The sequence below is a fragment of the Artemia sp. Qi Xiang Cuo genome, chromosome 6 (genome assembly GCF_049724085.1).
Source record: "Artemia sp. Qi Xiang Cuo chromosome 6, ASM4972408v1, whole genome shotgun sequence".
NCBI lineage: Eukaryota > Metazoa > Arthropoda > Branchiopoda > Anostraca > Artemiidae > Artemia > Artemia sp. Qi Xiang Cuo.
This window is the reverse complement of record NC_142799.1, coordinates 81,801,713-81,824,267: the sequence shown is the minus strand read 5'-3', so window position 1 is coordinate 81,824,267 and position 22,555 is coordinate 81,801,713. Positions and strand designations below refer to the sequence as shown.

The following is a 22,555-nucleotide window of genomic DNA, read 5'->3' as shown; positions in this document are numbered from 1 at the left end:
CTCGGTCGCTCTAAATACCCTATTTTCAAAATATTGCAGTATTATGTTGACTGAAGAATTGTTGTAGTTTTTTTTATTTAAAAAAGGAAAAAAATATATGTGAAAAAGAAATGAATGAGAGTCGAGCTAAAAGCTTCTAAATAAAGACATCTATAAAATTTAAGAAGCAATTGCAATTTTCAGTTTCATTTAGAAAAGAGAAAAACATTACTTGAGACTTGAGTTGAATTTTTTTACGATGGATTAGGAAGGCCCAAGTAAACTTGAGAATTAAAACAAATACTCTAATAAATAAAAAACTTTAACATGCTAAGAAAAACTTGAGGGATGGAAAATACTCAACATACACTAGGCAAGAGGGTAGGTTATAGAAACTCATTAACATATTTATGATGATGATGATGATGATGAAAGAATATATCCACCTTTTTTATTGTTAGTTACAGTCCAATTTGGAATTTTTTCATCTTTTTTTTATTTTCCAGTTCCTGATACCGCAACGTTTTAATAATTTTAGATAACTGATTTTTTTATAATCGTGAACGATTATCTCTTAAATAACAATATTTATTTTAATTACTAGTTAAACTTGGATTTTATAAACCTTTCTCGTATCAAGCTGCAATAGGTTTCTTTTCCGGTTTTATGAGAAATTTAAAAATGAATCATGGAATACAAATCAGTTATACTTCAATTATTATATTGATAGGTTTGTACCACTATTTGATATTGTTATTGGTGGTATCGTAGAGAAAAAGAGGGACTACTTGATTAAATTTTGTGACTAAAAAATTGTTCGTTCATTTTACTCCCCAAAATTTAAAAGTCCCTCAGCACCCACCTAAAGTTCCCAAATCCATCCCCAAGCTGTTCGGGAGAAATTGATTATACTTCATTTTTGTAACCATTACACAGTATATCTAACAAAGTTTAAGAAAGTATACTCAGTCAACTAGAATACTGCAATACAAATTAGGTTGTTGAGCTAAATCAGCGATTATTTCGTAAAAAAAAAAAAATAATAAAAAAAAACTGAAGAGGTAGCCATGTTCTTACAAGTGCTCTAAGCAAGTACGTATATATTGGCTTTTGATTCATGTAATAATTCTCTATTATTAGACGTCTCTCAAATTCTTGCTCATTTCTAATCTGAGGAATATTTTTACCAGTTAGACAAAAATAGTAAAGAATTGTATATCCAAATACTGTCCATTCTGTTTTGTCAATTTTTTTTCTTTTTTATGGGGAGCTGGGCTTTCTAGTTTATTTCATAGTCAATAGAATAATGGCAATGATAAGACTTAAGCTAGGCGCCCACAGAAAGCGAACTCGCTGACGCTAGACGAATTCGTCGTCGTCAGGTGAATATTTTCAGCTTTGAACGTCCAAAATTCGCAGTTCGCAGCTTTCAATTCCGAGTCGAATTTTATTCGGACGATAGATATTTGCAAGACGAAATACAATAAATTTCTACAAACAAGAAAATGAACAAGGAAAATGTGGATGATCGTTTCAGCTTATCTCTCCGACGTCTTAAAGACAAAAGCAGTAACAATCCACAAATCTTTTGTTTCTGTGCTTTAGAAATCATATTTGAAATTTCGCGTTCTGTGAGGCATACCACGCGAATTTGCTGTTGTGATGCGAACTCACGAACTCGTCTCCGAAAAAGTTCGCTGTCTGTGGGCAGCTAGCTTTACGGTACTCTTTTAGAAAACTGACGACTTATAATATATTATTTAGCTCATCGGACCTATAAATTGGCAACATTTATTAAATTTTTTTTCCGAATTTGCAATGTATAAATTGGTTGTTCAATTTTCATTAAGGGTTCTACCACCTACCCCGCTTGCTTTCTTTGATTTTTAGCCAATTGCATGGTGTTTTGTAGGTATCTGAAGTAGTTGTAGAACCTTACAATGCTACCCTGTCCGTCCATCAGCTGGTAGAAAATACCGACGAAACATTCTGTATTGACAATGAGGCCCTCTACGATATTTGCTTCCGCACTTTGAAGCTCTCAAACCCAACCTATATGGATTTGAACCATCTAGTTTCAGTAAGTCTGCAGACATAGCATGCTATTTCGGTGGATATAAAAAAAAATAGGTTGATAATGCTACGTTAATATTGGTATTTAATTTCGTCATTTGTTAAAAATCTAAATTTGAAGGGCATGTTTCGTGAGATCATGAAAGATTTAACACTTGATTATCAAAACTAATAAAACATTGTTATTTTTCTCCTTATTGCAGGGCTGGATTGCAAATAAGGATAATAATTATAATAATCAATCGAAGTTTTCTCATAAAGAGCTGTTGGCGAACCAAAATTAATCACTTATTAGAACTTGTTTAATAACAAATTGTTTTGTATATAAAATAAACAATTATATGTAGAAATAAATTCATTACAAATCGCAGGTTAAAAAATTATATCGATATAAAAAGTTATATATTAAAAAAAAAAAATTTGAATGTAACAGAAAAATTCGATGCGACTAAAGTTAACAAATACAAAAAGGAAATTGTTAATGATACTACACCCTCGATTTTTCCATGGGTTCTTCTTCGTTTTTTCTGGTCTCTTTAATTGTGGGGTCAGATATCAACAACAATAATTTCAAATTTCTTTGATCAATTGAACTTCGATCGATACGATCGAGAAATCGATACGATTTCTTGTGTTTGGTAATAGCTTATGTAAATAAGAACATATTTTAAGATGCCTTGTAAAAACTCGTAGCGTGCCTTTTCCTCGTTCTAATTACGTCTTACCCAAAAGAAAAAGCTGTCGAACATAACTCAAGGGCTGTTAAACAAAAATATAAAGCTCATATGTTTATTTTGAAATCAGTAGATCTTAATCTGCTGGCCTCCTTTCAAGGTCCATTTCATCTGAGTAGAAGAAACGCTTGGGAATTAGACAAGTGTCTAAATGTTGTTTAATATTTATTATTTGTATTTAATATTTAATACAATTTAATATTTAATTTAATATTTGTATTACAACCGCCTACGGTGGCTAATATATTATACAACATCCTTTCTCTTCCAATAATACCAAAAAACACCTGGTTTGTACGTTTTATATCTTTTCTCCGAAAAATAAAATTCAGTTCGGCTTATTTTAACATCATTAAAAACAATTTTGGCTACATTTGCTATTTACAAAATTCTATCAAATAAGCTTAAATTGCAAAAAATTTAAATAATTAACATTAGGTATCCATTTGCAACTGTGCTTTCAATTTAGCCTTCAGTTTAACAACCAAATTTCGGATTTCTTACTCAGAGTTCCTACCGTATGTATAAAAATAGAACCACAGTGTTAAGTTAAACTAACTTTACTTTTGTTTTAATATATTTATTCAAACAATTAAATTTATATTTCCTATATAAATTAAAAAAATTATATGGCCGAGATTTTACAAATCGGAAGATCTTTCGAAATAGAATTACACACTTTATTTGGGACAAACGTCGCCTGAATGTAAAAGGGTCAAAGTTTCTATAAGAGCGTTTTTTTAACCTGCTTTGAAAAAATACTAAAAGGGAAAACTTTTCGGGACTGGTGCGTTATATGGACACTTTTATATATTGTACAAGGAAACCAGTCATGAAAAAGCCGTCAAACAGGTTATTCTCAAGAGACCGCTGTACATAAATCACTGCAAAGCCGTGGTTTCTCAATGAATTACAATATTTAAACGATTGTTTGTTGGGGTTTAAGGGGGGAAAGGTGCTTAGGTTAGGTCACTTATTTAATATATACTATGGTTTACCCCCCCCCTTATGTGCAAATATATATTTAATATACACTATGGTTCCTATATAAATTCATATTTCCTATATAAATTAAAAAATTTATATGGCCGAGAACAATATGTAGCAACGTATTTAAATATTTGAAGGAAAGCAAACGCTTAGATTAGATCTATATAAAGCACTAAAGCCAAGTCGTATTTGCTATTCCCTAATTTTTGTTGTTACGAGGATCGAGTGATAGTGGAAACTAAAAAATTCGATGGGTAACTGATCCTTAAGTCGGATCCAATGAGAAATGGCGTACCACGGCGGAACATTCAATAGACAATAAATTCTTGCAATAAACTTTGTGTGCGAATCTCATAATCATTTTTGTTGGTTATTTAATTTTGTTATTGTTAAAAAAAAAAGAAACTTCATAAGAAAGGCTTAAGACCTAATTTTCTGCTTTTTCTTAAACAAAGCCCTTGGATTGGAGCATGGTGTCGTTGAAAATACTTTTGAGTAATTATTTCTGATAATCGTTTAAAATTTAGCTTTAGGCGTCACTTCAAGTTCTCTGATGGATTTTAGATTTGAAGGGTACTTCTTAGAGCTTTTCAAAATGCAAATCAGGGGCTTTCTCCTTTCAGAAACGGAAAATAGTGGCCAATTTATGTCGGTTTTTGGTCTGCGACAAGTTTCTGTTCTCAAATCGATCCCCTTACTGCGAATGACGGGTGGATTTGCTACTCCAATGCCCCTCTCCTTATGTAAAGAGAAAAGTATAAGAATAATTTTCCATTGTGATTTTTGCAAAAAGATATAGAAAAGAATTCGATCAGTCTTCTTTTTTTCAAAATTGAAATATTTAAATTAGCTGTCGGTATACGTGAGTTTGCTGATAGCTACATGCTCTAGCATGCAGATGTATGGGTAGATTTTTCACTGCCCGGGGGCAATGTCAGTCCTCCTCTCCCTCAATAAAATAAGTGGGCCGATAAATGGCGTTTCAATGGATGCCTCACCAGAGGACACGCCCACTTCCTTTCCCCAATCCATTACTTCTAGTATCGGCAATTTGGTGCTCTCGATGAGTTTTTTCCAAAACCTAGTACCTAACCTAGTCTGGCTGGCATTTCCCTGTTCTCCAATTGATCGGTGACTGTTGCCGGTCTAGAGAAGTTTCCGTTGACTTGTCGTTATGCGAATAGAATGTTATTGATTTTGTTTCCGTCGGAAAATAAACCAATTTGAACCTATTTGGAGAAAGCAAGTTGCGTCTCTAAGAAAAATACCTAAAAGCGGTCAAATTAAAAAATTCTATGTAGGCTAAAATTCATAAAGAGACTGATACTATACATTTATGAGAGTAAGCATACAAAGATGATAAAAAATGGAGTAGAAATGGATTGAATATTTATCATTAAATGATCGATTTTAAGCTGCTCAAAGGCTGACAAATTAAACACTTGGTAAAGCAGAGAATAAAACTGTTTTGATACTTCAGAAGTTCAGTAGTCTAGGGAAGATTCCTTTTGCTTCAGGGGTCATCGATAGTCTTACCAAAACAAAGACAAAAATCGTCATCTCTTGAAGTTTCCATTTGAATTATATATATATATATATATATATATATATATATATATATATATATATATATATATATATATATATATATATATACCGGTATGGTGTTGGGCTTCCCTTTCTGTAAATCATACGAAAGGCTTGCAGTAGTCTGTCGAATATGAGTTTCAATGTCCTCGTAACCAGGCGGGCTCGACACTCAAAGCTTAAAGTCTAGGTTTTCTAAGCGCTTAAGTCAACCGTTTATTAAGCTTTTTAATCGTCTAAAAGAGGAAGATTTTATTTTCAAGCCACCGTTGCATTCGCCAAAGGTAACTGAAAATTAATTCGGTGTCTTAATTTTTTCCTTTGTCAAAGGAAACAACATTAATATCACCAGGTTGGATTTTTACGAACGAAAAGGCGTTACCAAGTTTAACTAATTATTTTTCCCGATTTATTTTCGCGGATCAACATAGCAACGCTCTCAAAAATGTGATACTGCCCCTACAACTTAGAACTGCTAAAAGAAAAATCCTGGAAAATCTTGCTTCTCGGGTGTAAATAGACATAAAACGGGCTGAGGGAAGAGGCGGGGTAAAAATACCATTTTAATTTTTGGTTCCTTTGTTTAAGTTAGTCTCACATACCGTCATCAATTTATGAAAAAGTTATGTAACCTCCCAAAGGAGAACGAGTTTTGCGTTAAAGCCGCCATTGCATCTGCCTTAAGCTAAGTGGAGTGACGCGAGAGCGGATCATAATGAAAAATTCAAGGAATTCCTGTTCTATGTCAAAAATAATTCAAATCAAAATTCTCACGCATTGGTGGGATGTGAATTGGCTTCGTAAATTAGTGTTATATATAGAATGGGTATATAGTTTTCATGGGTATATTATCTATTGTTCAAAATTGCGTCCTAAATCTGATCAGTTGAAATTCAAATAATAACCATGCTTTTCAAGCGCGCAAAATTTTAAACAAGGACAAAGTAGTCTAAATCCGAAAAGTTAAATTTTTATAGGATGGGAGCTTTACTTCCAGTCTCTTTGTTGCTATGCGCAAAAATGAAACTGGGAAATTGGTACAATTTATATGACGGACTGTATATGTCGACCCTTAAATGTTGTAAATTTAATATTACTATAACTATTGTTGTAATTTGGGTTTTAATAAATGTGTTTTTATGGGGCAGTGGAGACATGAAAGGAGTTGTTGTAATATTGTAAGTAAAGTGTATGCGTTTCGCCGACAAATAATTTCTCTGTCTATAGCTTGAATAATTTCTAGAATGTTCATGTTTTAGCTTATAATTGACGTCGGGAATTCGGTCAAATGAAGAAACTGTATAAAACAAATAACTGAGATTTTAATTAAAATATGAAAGTATGAATAATGTATAGAACAAGTATACACAGATAGAAAAATTGAGTATATTTGCTTTTGCATACCATTAATTTATCCCGTACAAGAAAGTACGAATAATTTATGGTTATAATTTTCGGTCTAACACAATTATAAGGATCACTTAAGTTCTAGATGGAATCATTAAAGTAAGAAATTTAATCAAATAAATAAAATGTTAAAGTATAATAAACTTAAATTTAATCTATGAAGTATTGACAATGATATGAAGATATTTTTTCATATTCCTTAATATATTCCCTGGAAGCCCTTAGTCCCCTCTTACTGCCCTGAAAGTAGACCCTCCAAATCATCTGGTATTTTCTTTCCCACTCTTATTAACATTTCACTTTTATTTGATATGGCCTTTTCACATATATGTCATAATATATTGTAATCTGTAATTGTCATCCAGATCGGGTACTTAAATGGACTTATGTTATACAGTTTTAATTAAAGGGTTCTAACTGTAATCGTGATGATTAGAGAAACAAAATGTTGTCTGAATTTATACTTAAAAAACATCCTTGAAAACATTTTCTTTCATCTCATTATTGTTATTATTTTTTCTTGTCACTTTATTTTCTTAGGAATAAATATAGTAATATACTTAGTGTTGTAGGAAAAGATGCTAGATCGTCGCTAGTAATGAAAGTGGTGAGAAATCGCTGACCTAATTTTCTGTTTCTCTTATCTTCTAATTATATTTTCTGCATATTTCCTCACGATTTAACAATCGTCTTATCAGCAATTCGTCACGGATTTTAATCATAAATCTAATAAAAAAAATTTATAGAGATAAGAGAACTTGTCATGGCTGACATTTAGTTCCTATCTCTTAATGCTTCAGACATTAAGCTAATAACGGCTTCCTTTTTTGTCTTTTTTACAAATTATTTGAAAAATATTAACGTTTGCTATTTGTTTTCTTGAATGTCTGGATAACCAGTAATATCAATCGGAAGAGAAGAGGGGGAGGCATGTGCCCCTCTTTGATTTGCTCCCTCCATTAGGGTGGGGGGGATTTACATAGAAGATGTCTTGGTATTCCCGCTGAAAAAAACAACTAAAAATCCCCCCTCCCACTCTCTAGATTTTTATGAATACATTTTGCCTCATACACAATCCCTTCCTTTTAAATTTTCGTCAATTGGCGCCACTGCACATAACTATCTTAATGAAAGGATATTTTATTGTCATCATTCAAAAGATGTAATGTCACATTTTTTGGTAAAGGGGTATTTATAACTCATCTTATTAAGCAAAATAGGCTCGATTGATTGGTTTATTCTACAAAGATTAGAATAGATGAACTCGTATATTTTGTATAAATGTCGTAGAAATGAGCTCTTATACGAAATAAGATACAGGGTTGTATCTTGTTTGGGTCTCGTTAGCTATGAGCTTATAATATATATATATATATATATATATATATGCCTCAATAACCTTTAAGCACATAATAAGCTCTAATAATATTCACAACTCAACTGAAACATTTAGTGACCTATTCTGATCAAAGCACTTTTATTGCTCAGCAAATCATAATAAATTTAATTAAACATCATAATAAACTTCAATCTCAATTTCAACTGAAGAATTTTGAGTGCTGAACTGACAAATAATTTTTATAATTTTAAGCACATAATAAACGTTAATGACCGATACATCAGGGGCGGAGCCAGAAAATTTTTTTTAGGGGGGGGGGCAAAATAGGTTGATTCGATAAACTTGCGTTAGGAGCAAGTTTAGTTAAAGCAAGCTTGAGTTAATTAAGTAAATTACACTACTTTAGACTAAGCTAGGGGGGCACGTGCCCCCTCCCCCTCTAGATCCACCACTGCAATACATTCAGATTACTCTGTAAACCGTAAGCACATAATAAACTTTAACGGTAGTCACAATTTCAGGCTAAGAATTTAGGAATTTGAACTACTTGATAAATTTTATTTTTTGTTAAATTTCAATCACCTACTAAACTATTAATAATAATGTCAATCTGAATATTCCAACGTAAACTGATCAATGCATTTTATCACAAATGGCTCAAAGTTGTCTATATGTGTCTAGTTGACTACATGTGTCATAGTTGACTATGAATGGGGGTTTCAGTGATGAAGATTTTAGTTAAGTTTTGGTAAATACTGATAATCTTACAAGTAGAAATACTTCCTTCAATTTATGAAAAACGTCAAAATTTCTTTTGAATAATTTTGTAGTTTTGTCAGAAATGATTTTAAAATATAATTTTAATCAGTTATTAATTCTCAGATAACGAGTGTTTGCCTTACGTGAAATAATTTGATCTTTAATTATAGTTCTAGACCGATAAGGTCAAAGATTTGCAGCCCTCTAAAATTAGCCAAGTTTGGTTTTTGTGTAGTTAATATTAAAATTAATGATTTGCATGCACAAAAGATTTTTGTATCCCTGTATGTAATATTTAACCATAGACACATCGAAATGTTTTTAAAAAGAGAAAATAAACGCTTAAAAAGCTCTGTATCTGACAATGTTGTTTATTTGCTTCGAATAATTATTTGAAATGAACTATTCAAAGTACGCATTTTTCGAGGGGACTAAAGAGTTTTCAGTAAATGCCTGATAAAACTGAGATTACGCTCCTCTAAATACAGGAAAACAGAATGTGCAAATCGGAATGAATGTGCACAGAATGTAAAAATACTTTAAAACTGGAAAAAAAATATGTTAATAGTAAATGAATATGGTAGAAGCATATAAACCGGTAGCAAAAAATAGTAAATATATTTGGTTACAGAATAAGTTGTATAAAAACAGAGCATGTTGCTAATTATCAGATGTAACTGATATCGAGTTAACGTAGCTATAAATTACCTGGTGTTGCAAATTTAAGGGTTTGCTCTTTACCAGTAGCTTGGGGAGGGGGGCTCTAAGTGTTGCGCAAGGATCGTAGATGCCTCGATTTCGGGCAAGTATTCTTTTTGTTGATTTTCAAGTTAGAAAGAGAATATAAGTTGCAATCATTACACTTATTTGCTTTTTCTTAACACAGCCTCTCACGCTTTGGAATTTTCTGTATATACGTACATAATATATATGATATTAAGAAAATAATAGGTTTAAAGTTCACTCTGGATGATTTTATTTGTTTGGTAATTCACATATCTTTTTAATAATCACATATTTATCATATATCTTATACATATTATATTAAGATACTCACAACTTATTACATACATATTAAGAAAGTATAATGTGTTAATTCACTCTGGATGCTTTTATTTGTTTGGAAATTCACATATCTTTTTAATAATGACGATCTTATTTTTCCTGAAATATTTTTTATGCGTTTAAAGTTATCAATGGGTGTTGATTAAAACCATTCAAAATGATGAGAAAATTAGTTTCTGTCTAAGAAAATTTTTCAAAATGTTTAATTATAGATAAGAATCCCTAAAAAGTTTCAAGTAAGTTTTGATCGGAATTGAATGTAAAACTTTTACTATTTAATATCTAAGGGACAATTATCAATGGGTCTTTTCAGCTTAACAAATAAACGGTTAGTACGCATAGTAGGTTATTGGGAAAAAATTATTGCTATGCCAGGATATCGGTTAACAAAAAATGTTTTCAATTTTCAATATATATGTATCTATAATATATATCTATTTATAAATATATCTATCTGTCAATAGAATGAATAACCAGGATTGGGCTTTCGTTTCGTATTTTGTTGGTTATGGGTATAGTATTTTGTGCTTTATTTTTATTTAATGTTTTGGAGGTAAGTGTCCTTTTTTCATAATGTTCTGAATTTTGTGAAAATTTAGTCGGAGTGATCAAAAGTTAGTTTGACCGAGTTAGTTGATCAAAAGATAGCCTATGCTTAATAATGCTTTAAAATTTTACACTGTTCTTACGTACAAAAGAAATTTATCGCACAAGTCAAAAGATACCTTTTGTTTCTACATGTAATTTTGCAAGCTATTGATTTGTAATGTTCATTTTTACTGATGATAAATCTGATACCATAGCAAGAAAGGGGTTTTCAGGTTTAACAACGTCAAAAGTGCCAAAAAACGGCGGAGTATGTGAAAAACGTGACAAATTACTAGAGAAAAATCTCGCAAATCGTGTTTTTTTTTGTTAAGACCTGACTTTACTCCTTGGTTGGTATAAAGAGGTACTGAAAAATCTCGCAAATCGTGGTTTTTTTTATTTGTTTTTAAGACCTGACTACTCCTTGGTATAAAGGGGTGCTAAAAAATCTCGCAAATCGAGGTCTTTTTTTTGTTTTTGTTTTTAAGACCTGACTACTCCTTGGTATAAAGGGGTGCTGAAAAATCTCGCAAATCGTGGTTTTTTTATTAGTTTTTAAGACCTGACTTTACTCCTTGGTATAAAGGGGTGCTGAAAAATCTCGCAAATCGTGGTTTTTTTTTATTAGTTTTTAAGACCTGACTTTACTCCTTGGTTGGTATAAAGGGGTACTGAAAAATCTTTTTAAGACCTGACTTTACTCCTTGGTATAAAGGGGTGCTGAAAAATCTCGCAAATCGTGGTTTTTTATTTATTTTTAAGACCTGACTACTGCTTGGTATAAAGGGGTGCTGAAAAACTCCCTTTTATTTATTATCAGGACATCTATCAGAAGGAAAAGCCAGGTTTTAACTGAACGTCTTTGGAACGGGACTAGAACCTGATCTCTGTGGGTGATAAAGGACTGAAGAGGAGAAGTAGTTGGCAAAGAACTAAAAATAATGGATTGTTTAAAGAAATATATTAATGAAGAGAAAAAACTTAAAGGTTTGAAAAAAAAAATGTAGAAGAACTACATTTATTATAAAAGAATTGGGTTTATTAATTCAAACGTTTCTACTGTTAGATAGTTCTATCTTCGAATTTATTAAGTATGAAGCGTCGTTGGGAGGAGTTTAATCGACGCAAGGAAAGATTCGGACAGCTATCAGCTGAATAGTGAGCTTGACGTTTTATTTATATAAAATTTAAAAAGCTATGTTAAATAAAAATATTTCAATCTAAAATTGAAACCTATTAATATTGCGCAGGAATAGTTCTGGCTGTAATGTCGGTTTTTGTCATTAGTAAATAAAGGTTAATTTCAATAAGATAGAAGGAAGTGCTACAGAATTTGTTGGATTGTGTTCTGTTTCCTTAGAAACCCATTTCCTTTTTGTGATGATTCCACAGTTTCAATGTCTATCAGTTTCTCAGTTAAAATCAATACAGTATTAATGCTTCATTTTTCCCTATATTTTTAAAGTAGTTCTTTCTCTTATTTAATAAATCAGAGATAAATGTAGAGGTAGCTGCAACCTAGTAAGATTAACAAAATAAAAATAAACTAAAACCTCTAAAAATGGTATCAGATTGAAGCACAAAACAAGAAAAGTGGCTGCAATCACGGTATTCTGCATCGAAAGCATCTTTTTCTTTTGTTTCAATATTCTTAATCCGCAGATAGCAGGGCACTAGAACATCTTAGTGAGCTATTTAATGGCTCAAGAAGATGACGCCATTTTTGACTGACTTCATTGACTGATTCAGTGTGCTTCTTTTAATTTAAACAAAATCGTATTTTTAACGAAAAAGTGCAGTTTTGTATGCAAACTGATAAATAACATCATAACGGTAAAATATAACCATGTTTACGTACTGGACTGTATGCTTGTACATTTACATATAGAACTAAGGACTAGAACGTTTACATATAGTTTCAAATGAAGGTTTTATGTTAATGAGATTGAAATTCAAACGAATTCTTGCACTATTGCGTCATGCACCTCCGATATCTGGGATTTTAAATCTTCAGTTTAGCTTGATTAAAATTATTATCATAACAGGCTTTAAAAAGGGGAAGTCAATTAGCTCAAACTTAATTCTCTTAAAATTTGGAGAATATGAAGAACAAACAAAGTAAGCTTCTGTTTTAATGATTACTAAGTTTTTCTTAGATGTTCATGTTTGATATTACTGCATGTCTTCTATTTCTTTGTCAATTGGAATGCTAATCAATGCTGTATATAGTCTTCGCCATTGCTCGTGAATATAAATAATGCACAAGGTTTTTTTTTCCCCTTGATGATAGTGGGAAAAACTTTTACAAATTTTGTAAAACAAACTTTGTTTCACATTACATAAATTAATTATATAGCTCCTCTATCAGCTATGATAATAACGCTGTTGAACAGGGGTTTTACTAAAACTACAAAAAGATTTTTATTTAATTAAACTTTGAATTTTATTAAATAAAAAACCCAAATCAATAAATATTCTTATAAATTTCGTTATGCAAACTTCATTCATAATTACAACTCAATGACCTAAAAAATGTACACAAATTATGGAATAGCAAAGTAAAACCTTAGTTGATAACGGAATAATTAGCCTAGGTCAAAATTAAGTACGTTTCTTCCAATAGCTGCAATATATACAAAGTCTGTTTTAAAACCTGTTTTAAATGTCTTTTAAAACATGCATGTTTTTTTATTTAATTTCCTCGTGGCGATTATCATTTTCTTTACTTAGATTACTATGTCTGGCATCACCACGTGTCTTCGATTTCCTGGTCAATTGAACGCTGATCTTCGCAAATTGGCTGTTAACATGGTTCCATTCCCTCGTCTTCATTTCTTTATGCCTGGTTTTGCCCCTCTAACAGCTCGTGGCTCTCAACAGTACAGAGCTTTGTCCGTACCTGAGCTAACACAGCAGGTAAGCTTTTCCATTTCTCTTTCCTTCTCTTATTGAATAATTAAAAAAAACTTTTTCCGCAAAATAAGTTTTTCAAAGAAAAGTAAAGAACTCCATTAAACCAAAAATTAGCAAAAATAAAATAATCTACCAAGCGTGAAACCACCTCAGATCAGCAGCGATAAATAAATGAAACCCAAAACGAGCAGAAATTAACATGAGTAGGGCTCAAAACCCCTATGCCTTCCGAAGGCCAGAACATGATTTGAACTTTACTGAAAAAAATACAAATGAATGTGCATTGTCAGTTTATTATGCATATACTGATATTTAGTACTCAAAATGTTTATATTATTTTATTTATTAAAATTATAAATGTAAAAACATTAATATTTTTTCAGTAAAGTGCAAAGTAAAGTCTCTGGGTTAGTTGCCCTCAGATCACTTTCGACAATTAAAAAGGGCACTAGCCCTTTGAATTTCCAATCGAATTAGCCCTTTTTCAAGTTTCTACGACAAAGCTTTCAATAAAAACTTATATGCACCCAGGGCATAACTTGTAACCCTTACCCTGAAGGCTGTGGGGGAGTGTCATCCTCTTAGATATAATTTCCAGACCTTTTAACTATTTTGAACAAAATGGCTATCTCAAAATTTTGATTGGATGTGTTTGGGGCAATGGTGGGTGTGGAAGGGATGTTAGTTGCCTTCCAATCACTTTCGACTATTAAAAAGGGCACAGGCCACTCCAATTTCCATTCGTATAAGCCTTTTTCGAAGTTTCTACGACAACTCCTTCGATACGAAGTGCCCTGGTCTAAGACCAAGAAACCAAAGAAAACTAAAATAATACATTGTAGCCAACATTGTTTTTTACTTAGGCATGTCTAAGATATGTTCTAGTTTGTTTTTTTTTTTTTTTTTTTTTTTTTTTTACCAATCAGAGCCACCGCAATAGCGATGACCAAGTAAAGAGTGATGCCTCTGATGTAGTTTCTTAGTCACTTCTTGTGGAAGGTTTGGTCAGATATAGTTGGAAAGAGCTCGTTCGATATGCAATCGAAAGTCCTCTTGCCTTCTTTAAGGGTTGAAAGTAAGTGATAGCTGCCCCCCCCCCTCTCTTGCCCTTTTCTTCCTCAAGCCAGGGTAACATTGTTTGTGTCTGTGTTCACTTATGTCCTGTGGAAAAAACTCATTGTACGAGAGAAAAAAACGATTCCTGCTAAATTTTTATTGAAAAAACTTAAATTTTAAATTATGTTTAAGAGAACAGAATTTGATAGAATTGTTAAAAATGGAAGGAAATTAGCTAAAAAATTGGGTCTTTGATTATCCCCCCTCCACTCGCAATGGCCCATAGCCTTCGGATTTGAATTGTGAAGAAATCACTGTCGATCATTGCCAGAGAATAACTTCAATTGAGACTTCATTTCTAATGAAGTTCCATCGTCACTGTGCTGTAAGATACTGCTAGAAGTGTAGACAGATGAATGAATAGACAGGAGAGCACTTGATTATATGGTGGGTGTAAATATGTAATTAGCAGGTTAATTGATTCCAAATTGTCAAAGGTTTTCATAGAAGCATTTGAAAAAGTATTGGAACAAGAAATCGTCGGAAATTATTCAAAATAAAAAATATCTTTCTTTATCAGTTAAGCAATACATGGATATCTATTATTAAGTAGCTTGACATAGAATACCTTATCGTTATTTGAAAAACGCTGTCTCGATGTATTAAGAAATAATTAATACTTAATTTTTCTGTATTATTTTAGAAAAATAAAAACACATCTGCTACTTAAGCCGAAATTGTGTAAAAACAGAGTAAACAATTATAAAGGAATAGACAATTTTCCATTTCAACCGAACAATGCTAGGTAGTCTTTATATCTTATAAAGGGGATTAGCGGGGATTATCTTAGGTATAATCCGCCTCCTCTCCGTCTCAACTGCCAAAGTTTATACTCAGCTATAACTCAATTGCCCAAGTTTCCTGGTGTTTATCATTTATACTACAGTATTATAATATCTTTTCACCTTTATTTACACGAAACATGTGACTTGCTTATTTTATTGTACTAGCACTAGCCCTTTTGTTCGGAGGGGGGGGGGTAATTTTTTTAGGTTTTATTGTTCGTTGTGAATTCAGGTTATTTAGCCTTGATTTTTTATTATTCGTAGCAAATTTATGTTTGTTTTGGGTTTGACATTTCATCTCAGCTGTTTCTGCCTGTTTTAAGTTTCTAATTCGTTCGCTATTGTTCATGGAATTTTTTCCTATTTATTCAAAGCATTTGCTGTAAAAAATTCCCAAAGGAGTTGGAAATCGCTCATGGATTCTCGTTCTTTCTCTTTCTTAGTTTCTTTCTCTCTTTCTATCGCTCTCACAGACACTTGTAGCTTAGGAAAGTCTAATATAAACTTGCGTTGGCTTTCAAATCAGCACATTTTTTGTATGAATATTTGTTAACTTGCACCTTCAGCACATTATCTCTTGCCAAATGGCGTTGTCGACGAATTTTAACCTACTCGGCCGTCCTGTGTTGTCTTGCATGTGGTAACACTGTTCTACATTGGTGCAAATACATATCGTCAACACTGTTAATAGGGACGATGGTTAACACTGACAGAATATAGCACAGGACCAGGACTTACCAAGCAGATTTCTGTCACAGCGACCTATAAAAACAAGAGATGAGCTTTACTTCATACAATATAATCAATTATTGTTTTAATTTTCTGAGGTTTTAGCACCAAAGTGATTGATAGGCTTGACATTATCATTTTTCCAAAACACTTGTAAAATTTTTCTAGGCCCATTATTTTTGGTGACAACAGGTCCTGAATGAGTATTCCAGTTTTATGTGTTACAGGAAAGTTCCATAAATTTACCCCCCATAAACCTGGAGGAGAGTTTCTTACCCACTTTGCTGCGATAACGATCCGGTCACCCTTAAAAGCGCATTTCGGAGAGTAGATTTTAGCTCGCCGTAAAAAACAAATCAAAAGAGTCCACACCTTCCTCTCCTTTAATAGTCTCCTTGTTAGTAGTTACAAGACAGTTAGAAGCAACCACGCAATCTTTTTCTAAACCAAAAGCCATTCTGAACACAAATTATTGATGCTTACGCAGATTTCTCACTTCAGTATTTTTGCAAGTTTCCGATCAGATGATTTGGCTTCCTAATGGTTGACGACATCCAATGACATTGCAAGGGCAGAACATAATCCAATCCAAGTGCAGGTTGAGTATTATCCAATGACATGGCGCGAGCGGGCGAGTTTTGTTAGATAGACAATTTAATTTAGGAACACATCTGCCCATGTATTTTGCTAGGAGTGAGATATCTGGTGAAATCTAATAGATAATCTGTGTTCTGAACCTGTAACCGGGTACTGGTTAAACACTAAGATGAATTCGAAATAGCAGAACGGTATTCTACTTGTGTTACTAGCACCATTTGTCTGTGTCTTCCAAGTCCGCGCAAACTTAACACAAAGCAAATTAGGACGACGGTTAACACCAGAACAAACTAATACATTTACGAGCTAAACTTGTACAAACAAATGTTCATGTACAATCATAATATGATTTTATTTTGTGATTAGATGTTTGATGCCAAGAACATGATGGCTGCCTGTGACCCACGACATGGCCGCTACTTAACAGTGGCAGCTATCTTCAGAGGACGTATGTCTATGAAGGAAGTGGATGAGCAAATGTTGAATATTCAAAACAAAAATTCCAGGTAAGTTAACTTTATTGGGGGGAAAGGTTAAGGGTAATGGTGCACATTCGCTAAAACTTTAGGCGAGTAGGGTCTAATCAGGTGCGTGAGGCTCAATACATGACTTCTTGAGCATAATTCTTTCTCTCAAATTATATGAAGTGATTGTTTTCGTGCCACAATATTTGTCGTTTATATATTAGTGATTTAACTTTTCAATAAACATCGTGACTACGTAACACAAAATAGGGGACAAATTCATTTAAATAAAATGAAAAGGAACTCGCTGCCAAATGGAATTCATGTGACGATTTTATTGTAAAACCTTCTGAATATAGAAGTACTTGTTTGGAATGTGGTTTGAATGAGCCTGTGGTTCCGTTCTTCTTTTTTGATAATGGACGTGTATGCTGCTTATTTTTTTGTCTTTTTTTATTTATTTTTTATTTTATTTTAATATATACCCCTCGTTGTTTTATTCTTAATTTTATACGTCAAAACTAATTACCTTTTCCAAAGTGTACTGCGCAATTGCTTATTTTAATTTATATGGGCTTATCTGATTCATATTCGCCTTTTTATTTCTTTTTTTAGTATCTAATGAATATCGAATTCTGAGATACCTTGTTTCTCTATGGTTATAATGAAATAGAATTGCCTTTGTGAACTAACCAAAATATAATAACATTCTTACTTCATTCCATTCAGCATGCCCATTTTATGTATTTTCATAGCTTTCGATTTTATATAGATATTTTTATCATTATTTTCACGTTGATTCAGTTTAAAATATTAAACTGCTGAAATCAACTGCTGAAATCAAAAGAATCGTGTTTTTTTAAACAAGAAATCTGAGGAAAGTAGTCACGCAAAAACAGGGGAGTTTTTGTTTTTGCCAAATTTGAGGCAGATGTACCTGTATTCTGTACTGATAAAACTGGATAAATCTTTTGATTCGATAGAAAGCCGCTAAAAAGTATTACAAAAATCTATCGCGAGTGTAATGAACAAAGAATTTTAATATTGTAGCAGTCATTTAACAGTTAAAATTTGACTGCGTGATAACCCCCCTTTCACCATGTCTAACGTAATGCGTGCTAAATTTTTAAATCTACATTTTTGTAGTTGCTTTGTTGAATGGATAGCCAACAACTTGAAAATAGTTGTGTGGCATTATTAATTACTTTTTTGCTACTTCGTGGAATGGATTCCTAGCAATAAGAAATAGGTCTGTGTGAGATTATTAATGGAATATCAATTGTTTGGCATAATTAGTTTTTGTTGCTAATTTGTTGAATCCAAAACAGCATGAAAGCATTTTTGATGTTTATATACTGTATTTGTAATTTGTTAAATGTTATCACTTCGCTGAAGTGTTTCTCAAGAACATAAAAACAACCATATGTGATGTCATTAATTAATTTATTAATTTGTGTAGCTACTTTGTTGAATGGATTCCCAACAACGTGAAAACAGCTGTATGTGACATTCCACCCCGCGGTTTGAAAATGTCTGCCACATTTATTGGTAATTCCACTGCCATCCAAGAGATTTTCAAACGGATCTCTGAACAGTTTACTGCTATGTTCAGAAGAAAAGCTTTCCTTCACTGGTATACTGGAGAGGGTATGGACGAAATGGAATTCACAGAAGCTGAGAGTAACATGAACGATCTAGTGTCTGAATATCAACAGTACCAGGTAAGGTTTTGGTTCAATGAATTTGAGGTAAGGCTGTCGATGCATGCAAAATACGACCTGAAAATGTGTGACAAAATCGGAAAGTAAAATCTGCTTAAAATATGAGCCGGTGAATTAAAAAAAATCAAGACGGGGTAGAAGAAAATAATTTATGAATATGAGCAGCCCCATGTTAAGCACCTTATAATTGCTGCGTTCGTTTTCGCCGTTCTGTCAAAATTAAATCCTCGGTTTTACTAATAAGCCTTTCGCTTGTAAAACCTCGGTTTTGCTTTGCACTTATAAACCGTTCTGTCAAATGCCGTTTTTAGTTCTTAGTTCTTTGGAATGACTAACTGAGCATCATACTCCATTTTGATACTTAGTTTTACTTTTGAGCGCCAAATTTTAAAATCGAAAAGCATGCAAGAACTAACTACCAGCCAGTGCATTGATTTGCTTTCAGCTGGAGTTACTGGAGGTAGACTGGGAAGTGGAACTCGTTGTCTCTTTTATCATGAAAAAAGAAATAAAACAAATGCACACGGATATCTAAAAAAAAATGATGCGTATGATAGGAGTACTGAGGGGTTGAGAACTTGTCCCCAGTTGCGGAGACAATGCTTATTAGTAGAAAAGTTAATTCTAGGTATTGAAGCATTTTAATAAAAAGTTGAACTTAATTGTGAAGAGATGGGCCTGAAACCCCTTTTTTTTGAAAGCTTTGTTATACAGAAGATATATTTTAGTGTTAAAGGGTGAGGTTGAGGGGGTGAAAGCACTTCTCATATTTGAGATAGATGTAGGTAATATTTGATATCCCGTAGAAAAATGAAGATTGTTTTCTGGTGAAAGTAAAAGAATGACACTTTAACCTAAACTAAGCAGAACTTATCCTATGCATGAGGGGGACTGCGAACCCCCACTTTTTATGCTTGTTCGATTTTTGCTTTCCAGTACTTCAAAACGAATGTTCTAGTACTAAGGCAAAGGGATTCGAAGAAAAAATCATAGTACGTCAAGAATAGAGGAGTTTAATGACGCGTATTTGCTTTAAATTTATCAAATTTACGGTTTAAATGTATTGAAAAGACAATCGGTAAAGATACGTTTTATTATTGACTGGCTATATTTGCTGTACTCTTAAATATTTTCAGTAAAGCACTCGTATAGAATCGGAGTAAAGAGCGGATGGTTAGTGGGAGGGGAGAGCCCCCTCGTTGGATAATTCATCTGTTTTAAGTTTTAATGTCGGTTTTTACAATCATTAAAAAAAACTTATCTTTTTAAAATTTAATCTCGTATCAGTTCAGCTCACTTTTATATTGATAGAATTGATATGGCGATAAAAGATATTTAAGTTCCCAAGGTATTTTTAGTGATTGGTCAGTCATATTCGATAAGTCTATAGTATTACTTCATCCGATCTTCAGATTAGTCTCCTCCCAAGCTTTAGTTTCCACCCTTCGATGAGAAGTAACCGGAATTTTTTCTGACGCTTTGTTGGGGCTGTTTTTCGGGTACTTTTTTCTGCATTGGGATTCTCTTAGCCTAAGGACTTAGTGGTATGAATTTCGATCTGATCACAAAAGTAAATTTTTGCACTTTTTTGGCCTTTTGTTTGTGTTGTTTTTTTTTGGGGGGGGGCCTTATGTGCAAAAGACTTACGGGGTAGCCACCCCGGAAGTCTTTTGCGCATAAGGTTCCTCTTGGCCTAAGGAACTACTGATGCAGTTTTCAAACTGATCAATGACAAAAAAAAATTCTGGTCCGTTTCCGGGAAAAGGAAGGAAGAAATGAACAATACAATGCGTAGTTTTAAATACATTAAGCAACATTTAAATGAATTTTACTCTAGGGGATTATGCTTTGAAGTTCTAATATTGAATTTTTCAAAAGTAGATTTGGCCAGGAAAAACGACATAGAATTTTTTGTAGATTATTTTATTACCTGAATTTCGCCACTCTTTGGATAAATTGAATATAAATGAATGCTTTTCCTTTTTAATAAAGTGATGTTGCATTGTCTTTAACTTGAAATTTTATATTAGCTGAATATTTTACGTTCTGAATTGTAAACTTTTGTAGAAAATTCATCACCTATCTTGGATACTATCTTTGTTTTCTATCAAGATCATATCTTTGTTTTCCGCCAAAGATCAGGTTTATTTACTAACAAACCGAAAATTCAGTCTAAAATCATTTAGAAAATTTTAGAATCCTCAGAATTCGTCTTTGAATCCGATTTCATAACAACTAGGATTCGAAAATGTCTGTAACTTTAAACAAGGATTTTTGGTTCAATTAGAGTAAAGAAAAAAGAAATAAGCAAGGTGGGTGACGAAATGATGTAATTTTCCCTTCAATTATAATATTTTACATCTAAATCCGTGGATTTCTTTGGTAGTAGGGGGTGCAAGGGGTAACGATAACTGGACTTGGTTTTTGTTTACCATATAAACTTGTTAATGTTTTCTTATTTTTATCTTAGGAAGCCACTGCTGATGACGAAGAGTATGCGGACGAAGACGGCGTCGATCAAGAAATTGAACAGGAGTAAACTATTAATGTCTTCAATTTTCTTTTATAAATCATGGATTTTTACATTCTTCTTTTTTTCTAGCTAACTTGTTAAGAAAAAGAAGCAGTTTGACTAATGCGAAATTTCATTTTGTTGTAAAGTTCCAGTATTTTCAGACGGCTTTTAATAAAACGTTTACTCCTTTAAATGCCTCTTGATTGTTTCCTTGAGGGATTTCTACTTCATAAAAAAATGACATGAGACGCCAAGCACTAGATGGCATTGGTGTTTTTTGTCGAACCGTTCGGCGCCAGTTTCCACCATCGTAAGTTTTTCTTACTCGCTCTACACCATAATGTAGACCTAAAAAATATGCTGTAGAAGAGGACTAGCGAAAAGTTAAGCGAAGTTATTCGTTTCCAATATTAAGCTCATTGCTATGACCTGTTAGCTTCATTTGCATGGGTATTGCTATGAAAAAGAGTAATTGATAGCGGGGAGGGGGCAGAGGATAAATTTGTCTTAGTTTCTCAAATACCTGCTGACAAACGGCCTATGGCCAGTAAATAAAACGGCAATAAACAACTAAAACCCAACGAATATTTCGCCCATATATAGGAAGGCGTCTTCAACGTAAAAAAAAACAAACTAAAAATATAAAAATAATGAAAATAGATTAAAATAAAATATATAATATATACAATTAACTTACATTTAGGATTAGTAGCTACCTCCATCAAATCACGAAAGTGACAGAGGTAGCTGCTTTCAGTTACTTTCATTTTGTTCCTCTGTCAAGTTCAGACAAATTTAGTTCCTGTTAGGTTTTCCCGTCGTCAAAAAGTATACAAGACTTAGTTCACACGTGCTGTGATTTGCCGAAAAGTGCAGTTCGAGCACCGCTTTTTGATTTTGAGGGGAAAAATACTTTGGAAATCGTTAGTATGTTTCGAAAAAATCGTAACTACAACTACCTTGACCTCTTCAGTGAAGTCAAGGTATGTCACTCCACAATGAGCTAAGCAAGTCATTCAATAAATCTAGTACTTGAAAACATTTCATCATACTGAGAAAATCTTTTCAAACTTAAAGTTCATTTTAAAACACGCTCAAAACAAGCGTAAACCTATTACGAAATTGTTGTTCAAAAACTGATAAACTACGTTTGTATTATGGATGTTTTCGCTTGAAAAACTTAACGTTCGTCCA

At 32.8% G+C, this 22,555-nt stretch overlaps 1 protein-coding gene across 2 annotated transcripts in view; it reads left to right on the top strand.

Moving 5' to 3' along the window:
* Positions 1-21,554, top strand: part of LOC148951663 (tubulin beta-1 chain-like) — a 51,756-nt gene extending 30,202 nt beyond the window's left edge. Inside the window, exons 5-9 of one of the 2 annotated variants that reach the window (XM_089091254.1) lie at positions 1,892-2,059; positions 13,252-13,437; positions 17,028-17,167; positions 18,585-18,846; positions 21,317-21,554. In XM_089091254.1, coding sequence (XP_088947380.1) covers positions 1,892-2,059; positions 13,252-13,437; positions 17,028-17,167; positions 18,585-18,846; positions 21,317-21,385 — 825 coding nt within the window. In that variant the 3' untranslated portion in view covers positions 21,386-21,554. The remainder of the gene's footprint in view (positions 1-1,891; positions 2,060-13,251; positions 13,438-17,027; positions 17,168-18,584; positions 18,847-21,316) is intronic. The other variant, XM_089091253.1, reaches the window with a different exon arrangement.
* The last annotated feature ends 1,001 nt before the right edge of the window (positions 21,555-22,555 follow it).